At 44.6% G+C, this 17170-nt stretch overlaps 1 protein-coding gene across 1 annotated transcript; it reads left to right on the forward strand.

Annotated features, from left to right (window-relative positions):
- Positions 1–12: 12 nt before the first annotated feature.
- On the forward strand, positions 13–16048 carry TRIM39 (tripartite motif containing 39). Its single transcript, XM_069488546.1, has 7 exons — positions 13–63; positions 1952–2411; positions 3789–3884; positions 9006–9236; positions 12553–12575; positions 13137–13252; positions 14036–16048. Exons 2-7 carry the CDS (start codon positions 1959–1961, stop codon positions 14581–14583), a joined length of 1467 nt encoding a protein of 488 aa, XP_069344647.1. The 5' UTR covers positions 13–63; positions 1952–1958; the 3' UTR covers positions 14584–16048.
- Positions 16049–17170: the final 1122 nt, after the last annotated feature.

A 17170-nucleotide genomic window follows, 5' to 3' on the forward strand; every position in this document is an offset into this window, starting at 1 on the left:
GAAGGAGGGAGGCAGCGCTCCGGCGGCTCCGCGCCCCGCACTCCCGGACCCGAAGCCGGGAAGGTAGGTGCTGTCCCGCCGCCGCGCCCAGGCCTGGGGCCTGCCCACGCCGGCCGGCTCCGCACGCCGCGTCCCAGCGCCCCGCGACTGCGTCACGGCCCCCAGCACGTAACCACAGCTGCCTCCGCCCGCTTCGGGCCCGGGCGGACGTTTTGCCGCCCCGGCGACGTCAGCGCGTCCGGCGTTGCTTGGCTACCCCGCCGTTCCCCCCGTCCCGCTGCCGCTCGCCTCCCCGGGTGAAACTCTGACGCAGTCACCGCCGGTCTTGGCTGCGTCATAGCGGCAGGCAGCCCACCTTCACGTCACACCTCTTTCTCACCTGCACACGCATCCCTCCCTCCCCCGCCAACCACGACGTCTCCTCTCCCCTTTCTCCAATCCCCCACCCCCTGATGGGGCGGAAGAAGATGGAGATGGGGGCGGTGGGACAGAGTTGTGGACAAGGCTCAGGAGAGGGTCGCGAGGTGGGAGCCCGAACAGTGGAGAAGCAAAATGAGGACGTCTCTGAAGTTTGCCCTTCAACTGAGACATGAGGAATAGAGGGAGAGGAAGGACAAACCCAGGGCACTCAAGGTCTCACTGTGGCTGTGGCTCCAAGTCCTTTCCATTCTTCCCTACCTTTTCCACATTTCTCTTTCACACCACTTCTTTGCCAGTCTAGATCCGTCCTGGTGCTCCACTGTGCATACAATGCAACAGATCCCAGGTGAGGAGGCCCCCCAATTTCTAGAGGACTGAGGAAGGGGCGGAGTCGCTAGTCAAAATTGGATTCCCATAGGTAGAGAAAAATAATGCGACTGAACTTCTCCTACTGTTGAGAGGAGAAATTCAGGTCCAAATAAGTTATCACTTGTACCATCGATGTATACAAATAATCGTTGTTAATTAGCTCATTATATAGCCACTTCTCTCTCAGCACATAGATCTACCAAATTTCCTTCTGTTAGGTCTCTTGGGGTCAGGGGAAGAAAGGATTATGAGGATAGAGAAATTTTATTCATGGATAAAAATGTTGACGTTTTAAGGATAGAGTGGGTAACCAGTCTTCTGCTTTATAAACTCTCTGATGCCGTTTCCAATTCTTTTGATGCTTCACTTGAGGGAGATTGCCTTTTTCCTTTCTCTAAATTCTGAACCACTCCAAATAAGTTGGGGACACAGTATATAACAGTTCCAAATGTCTAAATGCACACAAGTAGAAATGAGATGTTTTATGAAACATTTCATTCCAAGAAGAGGGCACATTTTCTTCCAGGCTAGTCTGATAAGAGGAAGAATAATTTCAAATTTTCCTGAAAAGAGGATGCGTGTTACCTTTGCCTAACTCATTCAATTTATTACCCTTTGGAAGAATAAGAGAACAGTGGCAGAGAATCAAGCTTAGGCTCTAGTGGACTATTATGATAAAACTCTTCTGTAACAATAAACTTTAAAATATACCTAATTTAAGAAATCTTAATACTTTGACTCTTATGACGCTTTTTACTTCCCAAACTCCTCTCTCATCTATTAGAAACAGATGTTAAACTAGGATACGGTGGGCTGGAACTATTGGTTCTAAGATACAAGTGGGATCAGCTGGATCAGGAGGAGTATGCTGAGCTAGAGTTGAAGGAAGCCTCTGTTTCTAACAAGAGAAAGCAGAGGTAAGAGACGAGAGATAGAATGGGGGTTGTGTGTCAATTTGCTGAAGAGAAAAAAAAATAGGTTGATGGCTGGGAGTCACAAGTTTTGGAAATGTAGAAAGAAGTTGAATCTAGTGGAAGAAAAGATAGAGAATAACTAGCTGGGGCTAAATCTGGAGTTAGGATTTAGCATGGGGGTAAATTTCAGGCCAAGGATGCAAAAGAATTAAACCTCCAACTAATATTTATCTTTTCTCATCTCCAAGTTAAATAATGGCCGAAACGAGTCTGTTAGAGGCTGGGGCCTCTGCAGCCTCCACAGCTGCAGCTCTGGAGAACTTACAGGTGGAGGCAAGCTGTTCTGTGTGCCTGGAGTATCTGAAGGAACCTGTCATCATTGAGTGTGGGCACAACTTCTGCAAAGCTTGCATCACCCGCTGGTGGGAGGACCTAGAGAGGGACTTCCCTTGCCCTGTCTGTAGAAAGACATCTCGCTACCGCAGTCTGCGGCCTAATCGGCAACTAGGTAGTATGGTGGAAATTGCCAAGCAGCTTCAGGCTGTCAAGCGGAAGATCCGGGATGAGAACCTCTGCCCTCAGCACCATGAGGCCCTCAGCCTTTTCTGCTATGAGGACCAGGAGGCTGTGTGTTTGATTTGTGCAATTTCCCACACCCACCGGGCCCACACTGTTGTGCCACTGGATGACGCGACACAGGAGTACAAGGTGGGGAACCAGACATGTGACACTAATGTGGGGAAAGAGGGAGGAAGCAGCAGAGGATGGAATATTGCCTGGGTAGAAATTGTAAGCTCCTGGTACTCACCCCATCGTCCCCTCAGAGCTACATACACAGGGGGCACACAGTATGTCTGGTCAATTGTCCTCTGGCATGAAAAAGAACAGTGTGGAGGAGTACCCCAAAATTCCTCGGTGACTTTTGCAATATATTTGAGTATTATGGGTGAATAGTGGTATTTGTGGTCTGGGATGTATCATATTTTTCATAAATGAATGAAACCACATAGAGAAGATCAAATTTAGGAAGAACTGAAAAGTAGTGTGGTTTCTTTATTCTGCCTCCCTACTCAGAATGTTCCTTGTTTTCCCATTGGTATTGGGAACAGATAACATCACTTTAAACTGATACCCACCAGACTAAGCTGAACCATTCTGTTGTTTGCATTTTCCTCCAATAATGGGTAACATGGCATCTCATTTAACTTACTGCTGGGACACGGGGTAAATGTTTGAGTAATGGGAACGAGAGTTGTTAATGTCTTAGCACTTTATCGTATTCTTTGCTTAATTAATAAAGTCTTGAAAACAAGATTTAAAGTAATTTACAGTATGATAATCAAGTTTTTATTGTAGGTGTGGTGGTTAGAGTTGGATGGGAGGACAGGTTTCTTTTTCTTTTTTTCTTTTTTTTTTTTTTTTTTGAGACAGAGTCTCACTTTGTTGCCCAGGCTAGAGTGAGTGCCGTGGCGTCTGCCTAGCTCACAGCAACCTCAAACTCCTGAGCTCAAGCGATCCTCCTGTCTCAGCCTCCCGAGTAGTTGGGACTACAGGCATGCACCACCATGCCCGGCTAATTTTTTCTCTATATATATTTTTAGCTGTCCATATAATTTCTTTCTATTTTTAGTAGAGATGGGGTCTCGCTCTTGCTCAGGCTGGTCTCGAACTCCTGAGCTCAAACGATCCGCCCACCTCGGCCTCCCAGAGTGCTAGGATTACAGGCGTGAGCCATCGCGCCCGGCCAGGAGGACAGGTTTAAACAAAGATACCAGGGTACAGAAGATTGCTTTGACGGTAGTAGGCAGTTGCCTGAGCAAGAAAATGGAAAGGAATGGGGAAGGAGACAGAGTTGGCAACTGGACAGCTATTTCAGATTCAGTGAGAGGACAACTGGGTAAACAGGGAAGGTGATGGGGACAAGTTTGTGGCAGAAGGGACCTGTAGGAGGTTGACATCCCAAATGATAGGCAAGGAAGGGAGTGGTGAGATGGCTAGGAAGCAAACAGATGGGTTAACCTCTGAATGATGAGTGTAGCAGCCAACCCCAAATATCACCTCTCTCACTTCCTCCCCACCCCTCAGGAAAAACTGCAAAAGTGCCTGGAGCCCCTGGAACAGAAGCTGCAGGAGATCACCCGCTGCAAGTCCTCTGAGGAGAAGAAGCCTAGTGAGCTCAAGGTAAGGGCAGGGGATCCCATTTGGGCTGCTCTGCAGGGTATTTGCCTATGAGGGAATTAACCACACATTATTTAATCCACCAGTTTTAGTTCATTAGAAAAATGCTGTTCTCTCAAAAATGATGGTATTTTATTAGGTTTGGTTGTAATTAAACATTGTACTTAAATTGCTTGTCATGAATTAAGTATTGAAGAGAGGGGTATAAGAGATAAAGAACTGATGGACCATCGTATATCTGATGAGTTGAGGGAATTCATGCCCACTGCTCTTTTTGGTTTAAGCAGCAAAGCACAGCTTTGGTTAAAGCACAGAGCTGAGAATGCAGAGATAGGAATTTCGTAGAAGACTGAGGAGAGGAGAATTTGGAAGGTTCACTGGGGAGGGAGGGAGAAGGAGCTGACCAAGAGTCCCAGAACTGCCCAGTGACATTAGGGCCACATTCTCATAACTCAAGTAAGGTCGAGTATGCTAGATGATATTGGTTTGTTTCTAGAATGTTTGTCCCTACCCCACCCTCCACTCATAGGATCTTACCTATCGTTCAGGCAGGGCGAAAGCCACTTCTATGCAGCCTTTCCTGACGCTTCAGAAATTAACTTTCTTAATTTTCATACAATTTTTCATCTCTTTTATAACATTACCCTATTTGTAGCATGGTGTTTTGGTATCTGTCTCATTTCTTCTTTTGAACAGTGAACAATTATTAGCTCACCATTAACACAAATTGTAAGTAGAATTGAGTCCTGTGCATGAATTCATTGAGTGTCCATGTGACATTCCAAATTTACACAGTTGTTAGGGTTCTGCCCAGGTTGGAGTTCTAAGAGTTTAGGCCACATTGGGACAAGTGGGACACAGAGAAGCTACAAGACAAAGAGACAAATGAGAAGGAAATCCTGAGGCCATCTTTGGCAAGATGTAGGGGTAAAGTTAGATGATCTGCAAGGTAGGTAATATTTCCCCCAGGTTACACAGGAAATGGAACCTGGATAAGTGTCTAGTCCAAGATCAGACAGCACGTAAGGGGCTATGGAAAAAAACTAGGAATACTAGTTCTTCATGAATCAGTAACTATTTATTAAGCTCCTGGCATAGGCCAAGCTATGTATCTGACACTGGGAAACAGTGATGAGCAAAAACACAGTTCTTCCCTTTCTTGAGTTTAACAAGTGGAGAAAATAGATAGTGGCACACAAAGCACAGCTGTAAGTTCATAAGAAGACAACATAGAAATTTGACCTCATTAAGGGTTTCTAGAAGAAGTAATGAGTTTTTACAATTGAGATTTAGGGATCACCAGAAATTAAACACAAGTTTTAAGAGGAGGAACAGTAATTTTTTAATGAATGACAGCATTTCAGCAGAAAGGAAGTGTTATTACTGGAGTGCTTTATACATTTTTAACAAAGCAAACATTTGAATTTTTAAAAATTTGAACTAATTTTGGTTACAAAAGTGAACTTTTTAAAAAGTTCTTTGTCCTTTCGGAGGCCTCGTGAGAAACTTAAAATACATGAAATCAGTCATTAACTTTCCTTTTCATGTTGATTATCTTCCTGAAGGCAAAAAGAGGGAAATAAAATTTTAAAATTTTAAAAATCTTGTAAATTCTTGAACAACTGTAGTGTTTTTAAAATTGTAAATTATTTCAGTGAAACTACCACCAACATTCCTTTTGTGACCATTTGAATTCTTCTTTTTCTTCTTCATCATACTTAATGCCCCTTTTAAAAATAAAAATAATTTGTAATTAACTATACTGAAACGAAAATTATACATAAAATAACCTAGCTACATAATTTTAAAGAAACTTATGTCCAAATATAATATAAGAAAAAGTAATTTATAATAAAATCTGGGCCAGGCATAGTGGCTCACTCCTGTAATCCTAGCACTTTAGGGGGCCAGGGCAGGAGGATTGCTTAAGACCAGAAGTACGAGACCAGCCTGGGCAACATAGTGAGACCCTGTATCTACAAAAAATATGACAAATTAGTTGGGCATGGTGGCACATGCCTGTAGTCCCAGCTGTTTGAGAGGCTGAGACAGGAGGATCGCTTGAGCCCAGGAATTTGAGGTTGTAGTGAGCTATGATGACACCACTGCCCATTAGCCCAGGCAACAGTGTGACCCTGTCTCAAAAAAAAAAAATTAAAATTTAAAAAAATAGGCCAGGCGAGGTGGCTCACACCTGTAATCCTAGCACTCTGGGAGGCCAAGGCAGGCGGATTGTTTGACCTCAGGAGTTCTAGACCAGCCTGAGCAAGAGTGAAACCCCATTTCTACTAAAAATAGAAAGAAATTATATGGACAGCTAAAAATATATATAGAAAAAATTAGCCGGGCATGGTGGCGCATGCCTGTAGTCCCAGCTACTCGGGAGACTGAGGCAGGAGGATCGCTTAAGCCCAGGAGTTGGAGGTTGCTGTGAGCTAGGCTGATGCCATGGCACTCTAGCCCGGTCAACAGAGTGAGACTCTGTCTCAAAAAAAAGTAATCTGTTGTGTAAATATTTGGGTATGACAACCCTTAAAGACTCTACGGTATAGTTATATACTTGTACATATATGTGACATCATCAACAATGTAATAAATATAAACTCAGACTGAGATAGATGTATGGCAGTGTGACTCAACCACCACAATCTGCTTAGTTATTGGTGACATGATTTTTCAAAATAATGTCTTAAGTTCTAAGAAAAACAAAATATAGTCTTGAGGAGTTTTACTCAACTTTTCCTGAAAAATTTGGGTACAGTAAAGCCATTTAAGAATTACTCCGTGTTATACTATATAAAATGGCATTCAAGCCCACATATACTTTTTTTTTTTTGAGACAGTCTCACTCTGGCTACAGTGCAGTGGCGTCATGATAGCTCACTGTAACCTCCAACTCCTAGGTTCAAGCGATCCTCCTGCCTCAGCCTTCTGAGGAGCTGGGACTACAGACACACACCACCACACCCCGCTAATTTTTCTATTTTTGGTAGAGACAGGGTCTCGCTCTTGCTCAGGCTGGTCTCGAACTCCTGGCCTCAAGCAGTCCTCCCACCTTGGCCTCCCAGAGTGCTAGGATTACAGGTGTGAGCCACCGCGCCTGCCCAGGTCTACATTTTTGAATATCCAACAGAACATTAGAAAGGTTGCAGGTCAGCCAACCATGCAGGGTTGTCTCTCACGACTGGAGGAGTGCCAGCATCCTTTTCAGGAGCATCCCCAACCGTGGCAAACAAAAAAATGCCCCATTTCCAACATGTCCTCAGAGAGAGGTGACCCACTTCATTAAGAACCATTGCCCTACAAATATAGAGTGAAAAAAAGAGAAGAGGTTACAGTTTTATAAGAGGGAAAGCCTTTTTGCTTCCTATTGAAAACAGGTATGAATCCTAAACTTCTACCCATACATCACTCCTAAACAAACACACATAAGTACACACACAGACACGAAAAAAGGCTGTGTTTTACTTGAGGGCGAATGTGAATACATGTTGTCCGAGTGTACACCTGAGAAGGCAGCAGTGGAAAGTGAAGCAGAATCAGCCCTGACCTAGTCAGCCTGTGCTGGGAACTAGCGTGAAATCCAGAAATGCCAGGTTTGTAAGGCCCACCCTGGCATTGCATCCCCGCTCTGTCTTCACACTCAGCCCTGCCTTCTAGTCCCTGTGCACTTCCTTCCAAAGTACTAGTCTCTGTTTCTCACTGTGCTTCCCCATCAGTCACATGACACTTCGAGAATCCTGCTTTGGGGAGATCACTTAAAGTTGCAATAGAGGAGCAGAAGGGAGGATGTGCTGATAATCTTCAGAAAGTGTTATGGCTGGTATTTGAGTCCTGTATTATGAAATTTCAGAAATGTTAGAGGTATAAGTCTATGTTCTGGCTTAGAGAAAGCATATTGCAAACATCAGGCAATTAAATTACAAACAAACTTCTGGATGGAACCTGTTCCTGGGGTGGGAATTACCAATTCTCTGAACTGACTTGAAACTATTTAACAAGTTCAGTCCTAAAAATCTATATACATATTTTGTAACAACCCATTGTTAAACTGTCACTGATTCTTCCAGCCTGGGCAATAGCGACCCCTTCTCTAGAAAACAATAAATCAGCCATGGTGGCTTGTGCCTGTAGTCCCAGCTACTTGGTAGGCTGAGGCAGGAGGATCACTTGAGCCAAGGAGTTTGAGGTTGCTGTGAGCTACGATGATGCTGCTGTGCTCCATCCTGGGCAACAGAGCAAGACCCTTTCTCAAAAAAATAAATAAATGAAAAATAAATAAACTCTTACTGATTCTTATACTTTTCCAGTTGGGTCTCTGATTTTTATCAGGTAGACGTCCTATAACATGCAAATGATGACAATCTTATCTTTAACTTTGTAGTACTTGTACTCTCCTTTTCTTGACAGATTGCATTAACTAGAACTTCAGAGGTGGGAATAACAAAGATGTCTCTGATATCTGCAATAGTTAATGCCATCATGTCATTGAGTCCTTATATCTTAAGTATATTTTATTAAAATGTAAAAGTAGGCCAGGCATAATGAGTGGCTCATACCTATAATGCCAGCACTTTGGGAGGCTGAAATGGGAGGATCACTTGAAGCCAGGAGTTCAAGACCAGCTTGGGCAACATTGTAAGACCCCATCTCTACAAAAAATTTTTTAAAAATTTGCCAGGCATGGTGACACATGCCTATAATCCCAGTTATTTGGGAGGCTGAGCCAAGAGGATCACTTGAGCCCAGGAGTATGAGGTTACAGTGAGCTATGATTATGCCACTGTACTCCAGCCTGAGCAACCTAGTGAGACCCTGTCTCTTAAATAAAAGTACAACTTTTTTAGAAGTTAATGAAGAAAATAACACTTTTTTAAAACACTGATTTTTTTTTTTTTTAAAAATCTCCCCAGTAGACTTCCTTACCAAGTCATCAGTGGGGATGACAGGGATGGAGCCATTCTTTGCAAAAGGAAATTCCAGTGGAGAGAAAAATGAGTGTCCTGTTAAACTATTTTCAATGAAGCTGGAAGTCTGTGTTAATTTGTACACACGGTAGGTGGGGGAAAGGCTCCCTTTTGCCCCACTGACCCTACTGATACAACATCCTCCCTCTTTTCTCAGAGACTAGTGGAGAGTCGCCGACAGCAGATTTTAAGGGAGTTTGAAGAGCTTCATAGGCGGCTGGATGAAGAGCAGCAAATGTTGCTTTCACGCCTGGAAGAGGAGGAACAGGATATTCTACAGCGACTCCGAGAAAACGCTGCCCACCTTGGGGACAAGCGCCGGGACCTGGCCCACTTGGCTGCCGAGGTGGAGGGCAAGTGCTTACAGTCGGGCTTCGAGATGCTTAAGGTTCGACCTTTGCCCCTGCATAGCCCCTCAGGTCAAGTGCAGTGTAGCTTTGCACATGCTGTTCTGTCAGCCCGGGAAGCTCGCTCTTCTGCTCTGCTTCCCTAAATCCAGTTCTTTCTTCCAGACATCCTCAAAGGATCATTTTCTACAGAAAGGCTGCTTTGATTTCTCCTATCCCCTTCTAATCATTTTTGTGTTCTTACATTTTGTCAGCAGTTATGTCCTTAATCTGTACCAAAGAAAGAATTCACTCTTTTGAAAGGAAGGAAGTCTAGTCTGAAAGTGAAAAACTATACATTAAAAATTTTGTAAATGCAGTTACTATTACTTTTAAGTCCTGGAACTTGATTTATCTGGCACTACAAAAGAATAGAAACATAGTTTAAAGCATACAGGCACACCTTGGAGATATTGCGGGTTCATTTCCAGACACCACAATAAAGTGAATATCACAGCAAAGCAAGTCACATGAATTTTTGGTTTCCTAGTGGAGTTGTAATCTTTTTCCTGGTGGAGGGTCTTGCCTCAATGTTGATGGCTGCTGACTGATCAGGGTGGTGGTTCCTGAAGGTTGGGGTGGCCGTGGCAATTTCCTAAAATAATACAAAGTTTGCTGCTTCAGTTGACTCTTCCTTTCACAAAAGATTTCTCTGTAGCATGTGATGCTATTTAATAGCATTTTACCTACAGTAGAACTTCTTTCAAAGTAAGAACTAATCCAGTCACGTCTTCAGGCACCACTTCTAGTTCTAGTTCTCTTGCCGTTTCCACCACATCTGCAGTTACTTCCTCCACTGAAGTCTTGAAGCCCTCAACGTCATCCATGAGGGTTGGAATCAACTTCTTCCAAATTCCTGTTAGTGCTGATATTTTGACCTCCTCCCATGAATTATGAATGTTCTTAATGGCATCTAGAATGGTGAATCCTTTCTAGAAGGTTTTTTTATTTACTTTTCCCAGATCCATCAAAAGAATCACTATCTATGGCAGCCTTATGAAATATATTTCTTAAGACTTGAAAGTCAAAACTGACTAGGTGCGCTGTAAATGAGCAGTAACATTTTGAAAGTAATCTTTTTTTCTGAGCAGTAGATGTCAACAGTGGGCTTAAAATATTCAGTAAACCATGCTGTAAACAGATGTGCTGTCATCTAGTCTTTGTTGCATTTCTAGAGCACAGGCAGAGTAGATTTAGCATAATTCTTACGGGCCTTAGGATTTTTGGAATGATAAATGAGCATTGTCTTCAACTTCAACTCACCAGCTGCATTAGCCCCTGACGAGAGAGTCAGCCTGTCCTTTGAAGCTTTGAAACCAGGCTTTGACTTCTCTTCTATAGCTGTGAAAGTCCTAGACGGCATCTTCTTCCATTATAAGGCTATTTTGTCTTCCTTGAAAATCCGTTGTTTAGTGTAGCCACTTTCATCAGTGATCTTAGCTATGCCTTCTGGATAACTCTCTGCAGCGTCTGTATCAGCACTTGCTGCTTCTCTTTGCACTTTTATGTTCTGGAGATGGTTTCTTTTCTTAAACTTCGTGAATCAGCTTCTGCCAGTTTCAGACTTTTCTTCTGCAGCTTCCTCACCTCTCTTGGCCTTCATAGAATTGAAGAGAGTTACGGCCTGGCTCTGGATTAGGCATTAGCTTAAGAGAATGATGTGGCTGATTAGATGACCACTGAAACTTTCTCCATACCAGCAATAAGGCTGTTTGGTTTTCTTAGCACTTATGTTTTCACTGGAGTAGCACTTTTAATTTCCTTCAAGAACTTTTCCTTTGCATTCATAGCTTGGCTGTTTGGCACAAGAAGTGCGTAGCTTTCAACCCATCTTGGCTTTTGACATGCCTTCCTCACTAATAAGCTTAATCATTTCTAGGTTTTGATTTAAAGCAAGAGATGTATGACTGTTTCTTTCACTTGAACACTTAGAGGCCATTATGGGATTATTGTTATAATTGGTCTAATTTCAATATTGTTGTGCTCAGGGAATAGGGAGGCCTGAGGAGAGGGAGAGAGATGAGGGAATGGCCAGTCAGTGGAGCAGTCATAACACACACATTTATTGATTAAGTTCATCATCTTTTTATATCAGAATATTACAGAGGTACAAATGTTTTGATTACATGGATTGCTTTTGTACTACTTGATTCAAAGTTATAAGTGTGTCCATCACCCAGATAGTGTACATTGTACTTGTTAGGCATGATTTTACCCATCCCTTCCTCCGTAAGTTCATCATCTTTTATGGGCACAGTTCATGGCACCCCAAAACAATTACAGTAGTAACATCAAGGTCACCAATCACAGATCATCATAACAGATATAATAATAATGAAAAAGTTTGAAATATTGCAGGAATCACCAAAATGTGACACAGAGACATGAAGTGAGCACGTGCTGTTGGAAAAATGGTGCTGATAGACTTGCTAGACACAGGCGTACCACAGACCTTCAATTTGTAGAACACGCAATATCTACAAAGCACAATAAGGCACAGTGCGATAAAACGGGGTATGCCTGTACTTGAAATTATGTGTAAATAATATATTGCTTTTGATATGTAAATAATACCTCTAAAATGTTTGAAGTAGTTTGTTTTCTTAAGCAAATGAATACTGTGTTAGCAAAGCTGTAGGAAACATATTTCTTATCTTAGAGATCAGATTACCAGCATTTGAATCAGTGAGGCTTCATTGTACATTTTTTCAAATGTTATGTATTACTTGGTATTTATTCCTGTGTCCTTTCATGTATGTGTGTTCTGCCTTCCACATTAAACTGGGAAATCCTTGTGGGACAGAGATTTGTCTTCTTTGTCTTCTGGACCCCAAGTATTCTCAAATCAGGATTGGCACACAGTTATGAATGCTTATTAACCAATGCCAGGCAGGGGATACCAAACCACAACGGGAAAGTGTGATTTGTTCCTATGCCACCAGTCTGGAACTGTCTGTACTGATCCTCAAGGAAACTGAGGTATGTGGTTGGTACTTGGGGGACAGAGTAAAGAGCAGACACAATCCCTGTCCCTTTCAGCGAGCTCCCAGTGTCCTTGAGGAGCAAAGACAAACATAAGAAACCATTTGGAAGTGATATAAATTACCAAGCTTCATGATGACCAAAAGTTGAAAGTGGGGACTTGGCTGGGAGAGATGCACTTGGATCCCTCTGGAGCTCTTCCTCTTGCATTGTGACCTTCAGTTTGCCCTGTGCCTATTTTATAGATCTGGAACTTTTGGGAGGAGGGGGAACCTTTTGCCTTCACGACCATTGAATACCAGGACCAATATTGCTTTCTTTTCTCCTTCCTTCTAGGATGTCAAAAGTACCCTGGAAAAGTAAGTGATTCTTGTGTCTCTTTGAGTGAGTTAAGTCTTGGCTTAGAGTTGAGGGGTACAGTAAGGAGTTGAGGCAGTAAGGGTAGGAAAGTCATGCAGTGCCTAGGCAGGGTATGAGTGAAGGTTCATTGCACCCATGAAGCCAAGAGAGAACAAATTATTGGGAGTAGTAATCCCTTTCCTTTTGCCCTTTGAGCATCAGGACTTCTTGGTGAGGAGAATGGTAAGGTAGAACTGGAGTTGATTTGTACCCTGTGGATGGAATTGTGTCTGAACAAGATAGTAGGAGGAAGGGGCTGGGAGAGCAGGGAGGGTGATTATCCATTTGCATGCAATATGAAAATACCCCTAGAAAGTTCTAAGGCTCATTCTCAAGATAAGGTCTGTCCAGGGGATCATAAAAGAAAGCAATAGGTGAACTCTTGAGTTCAGGGAGGAGGGAGAAAGTGGGAAGAAGGAGAATTTTAGTTTCTCCCTGAAGATGACAACATCTGAATACTCACTTGGCTGGAGCTTCCCCTGACCCTGCCCTTTCTCCCCCTATCTCTCTATCCCTCCTAGATGTGAGAAGGTGAAGACCATGGAGGTGACTTCAGTATCCATAGTGCTGGAAAAGAACTTCAGCAATTTCCCCCGACAGTACTTTGCACTAAGGAAAATCCTTAAACAGCTAATTGGTGAGTTGTTCCCGAAAGGAAACTAGCAGAGGGAATCACTAGAGAGAAGAAAGTCTCTAGGGTCTATCTCACATGGGCTTCAGTTCTCCCGTCTCTCACTTTTCTTGCCCACACCTGCACCTGTCCCTTTACCTGGCTTGCTTTCTGACCCTGACTCACAGAAGTCAAAGTGAGAAGAAGCCTTACGTGTCATCTGCTCTGAGGTCCATGCTTTTCTAAACAGAGAACCAGAAAGGTTAAATAATTTGCTTAAGTCATCAGGTAAAGTGACCATACAATTTACCATCTAAACTAAGACAATCTTGGGAGTGAAAGGGAGTGTCGTTAATACTAAAATGCAGGGAAAACAGTCATAAACCAGGCCTGTTACAGGGAAACAGACACATGGTCGCCCTGTCCCTACACCATGTGCTACCTTGCTCTGTGTCCTTCTCTACACTTGCCATTCTTTCTGGCCCTCAGACTGTGCCTTGTACTTCTCCACACAGTGAGATAAATGACAATGTCAGAGGGAGAGGGAGAGAGGACGAGGCGGCCACCTAGACTAACAGCCCCTGCAGAGTCAAGAGATCGTTACCTGTTTATTTTAGGGTCAGGGTACGAAGGGAACCATCGTTCCCTCCCCTCTGTGGTGACACCATGGACTGAGAGAGTTAACCAAACCATGGTGTTCGGGAGACCTTTAAGGGACCAGGCTCAGTAAAGGCAGGCTGGTAGAGTGAGGCAGGGGCGTTTAGCTGTTCCCATCCTCATCTAGCTCCCCACTCTGGCTTCTCCCGCCAGCGGATGTGACCCTGGACCCTGAGACCGCTCATCCTAACCTAGTCCTGTCCGAGGATCGTAAGAGCGTCAAGTTCGTGGAGACAAGACTCCGAGATCTCCCTGACACACCAAGGCGTTTCACCTTCTACCCTTGCGTCCTGGCTACCGAGGGTTTCACCTCAGGTCGACACTACTGGGAGGTGGAAGTGGGCGACAAGACCCACTGGGCAGTGGGTGTGTGCCGGGACTCCGTGAGCCGAAAGGGCGAGCTGACTCCACTCCCTGAGACTGGCTATTGGCGGGTGCGGCTGTGGAATGGGGACAAATACGCAGCCACCACTACACCTTTTACCCCTTTGCACATCAAAGTGAAACCCAAACGGGTAGGCATATTCCTAGACTATGAGGCCGGCACACTGTCTTTTTACAATGTCACAGACCGCTCTCATATCTACACTTTCACTGATACTTTCACTGAGAAACTTTGGCCCCTCTTCTACCCAGGCATCCGGGCTGGTCGGAAGAATGCTGCACCGCTTACCATCAGGCCCCCGACAGATTGGGAGTGACGGGTTGGGACGTGGGAATAACTGGGGTGAGGCAGGGTCAAGTGCTGTGGGCCTTCCTTCCTGTGTCCTGCTGGAACGTCTTCATGTCTGCCTGGTTCCAGCCCTGAATCATCGTGGAGAAACACCTCGGTTTCCAGGATGGTTTGTGTGGAGTAGTTAGGACTGGGCTGTGATGAGAGAGCATAGCTGTGTCCCCCTCCTGACTGTGAGGGTGGGAGCTGGTTCCCAGGGGATTGTCTCCCACGAAGTCCATCAGGTCTTCTATTGCACAAGGATGGGTTGGGAAGGAAGGAGAGGCTTTTCCAGAAACAAACAATCTGTGAGAGGTTCTGACTTGCTCAAACTGGAGGAGGAAACAAACCCCTGTACATCCTTTCAGGGGATTCTTTGACTCAGAATCGTCTTGTTTCTTCAAGTAGATCGCAGGGGTCTGTGTACCTCTGGATTGAAGAAAGATGAATGACAGTTGCTCTCATGGGGCTAGAAGTTGAGGAGTTTTTCTGAGGGCAGAGATTGGGCATCAAAAACATTAGAAGGAAGGTCAGGGAAGGGGGCTAAAGGAAAAGCTTCCTAGAGACCAATGAAGGGGAGGGGGGTTTCTTTGGTCTTCTGTTCCAGGATAAGTTTGCCATTATGAGTAGGATTGGCCGAGGATGGGAATGCGGGGAGACAGAGAGGGTGAGAAGAAAGCAGAGGACCCAAGTCCCTGCCTCAGCCTTCAGCAAAGTTGGCTTACTGCCTGCCTCCTTACAGTTGGTTGTCTCTAAGAAGTCAGTCACTTTGCTCCTCTCCAGAGGCAAAGTGGAAGAGATCTTGCAAGACACATCCACCCTTTCACTGTTTTCCCAAGGGAACTTGGAAAGGAGAGTCCGGTATTAAAGGAAAGAGAAAGGTATTTCTATCCAAAGCCCTGGCCTTAAAGAATGTTACTAAGTAGCTACTCCCAAGTTGTCAATCTTGTTACCTGACCAAGGTATCCGAGCCCGAAAGCAAGAAAGGTAACGGAGTTTTTCTCACCCTGAGAACAGGGTAGAAGAGGGTGGTGTGTGTAGGGAAGGGCCAGAAAGGCAACTTCCTTTGGCCTGTGTGCATCTGGCCTAGAACACAAGAGCCAGACTGTTGCGTATTTGTTGCCATCCCTCACCCTTTGCCATTCCCCTTTTCAGAGAATGTAAATCGTTTTAATGTTAGGCCAAAATAAACAACTTTAGGGTACATATGTTGTCATAAAAGGTAGAGCAATGCATGCCAAACCAAACTAAAACGATTTGGATTATCTGCTCTTTGGGTAATCTACACAGAAGACTGAGACAAGAAACTACAATTTATTGAGGGCACTTCAGTTCCTCCTACCACCTCAACAGGACTTTGTCCAGACTCTCCTCTTACCTTTGTGCCTTGACTGTGGTTCTTTGTGGCAAGATACTTTGGTTGGTAAAAATAATATGGAACAAAGGATCCACTGAAGTGATCTCTGTGTTGTATGGTAATTTGGTGATGGCTTTGTGTTGATGTGTAAGAATCCCTGGGTGTTAAAAATGCATGGTCCTGGGTCTCACCCTCAGTGATTGATTAAGGGGTGGGCCTGGGCGTCTACATTTTAAACACACATACATCTCTCATTTGAGTCTGAGAATGCTTGTGAAACTAGTACCAGAGAAAGTTTCAGCCATTTCCTTCCCCTGAGTTGGAGGCCTGGTCTCTGCTGCAGCCCAGCAGGGAGTCTGAGGGGGAGGAAAGGTCCTGACTTGTGCTGCCTTCCCCATCTCAGGGTTCATTCATGTTCTGCCCCTCCAGCTCACATCCCTGCGCTTCTGACCTCAGGAACCGATAGCCACTAACTGTAAGTCACAGGTTGCTAGACAGAACAAATGGGAGACGAGGTCAGAGGAAAGGGTGTCAAGTGGGTGTCTGTGTGGGAAGTGGGGTGAAGTTTCAGGGGCCCAGGTTGCTGTAGACAGGTTTCTGTGCTGTGCCTAAGACTAGGAGTCGCTGACCATTCCCCCAGCAAGTGAGGATAACCTCCTGTTTGTACAGCGCTGCCCAACAGGAATTGTGTTTCTTTGATAAGTGGAAAAGTGGGAGTAAGCTATGCTTTGAGGCGTCCCCTTTCCTCCTTGAAGCACCCTCATGGCCCTTTCCCACTTTCATCCCCATTGGTACCAGTGCTTTTTTTGTTGTTGTCTATTTTTTATTTTATTTTTTACTTTTTCTATTTTTTGGATGTATAACCTCTGTTCCTTGGTTCGGTAGATCTTCCAGGCACCTGTCTTTGGCTTCAGGAGAATAAGGCGGAAGGTCTGGCTGGGTATAGATGGCACATAACCATCTCCCCAACCTATCTCCATAAAGAGGCCAGTCTTCCGTCCAGAAAATGTTTAGCAAATTTAAGATCCTGCCCTGCTACACTAGGCTCTCCAGTCTCTACATAGTATAACTGATCCTGGGCTTGAGGAAAACGAAGAAATACACAACTCCTACAGGGCCCGTGGGCTTGGGTTGCGGGATACAGGGTTACAAACAAGATGGTCTGGGCGGCGGGCGGGCGGGGGGGGGGGGGGGGGGCCGGGGCTCGCGGCCCGGGGAC

The sequence above is a fragment of the Eulemur rufifrons genome, chromosome 15, assembly GCF_041146395.1.
Source record: "Eulemur rufifrons isolate Redbay chromosome 15, OSU_ERuf_1, whole genome shotgun sequence".
Classification (NCBI taxonomy): Eukaryota; Metazoa; Chordata; class Mammalia; order Primates; family Lemuridae; genus Eulemur; species Eulemur rufifrons.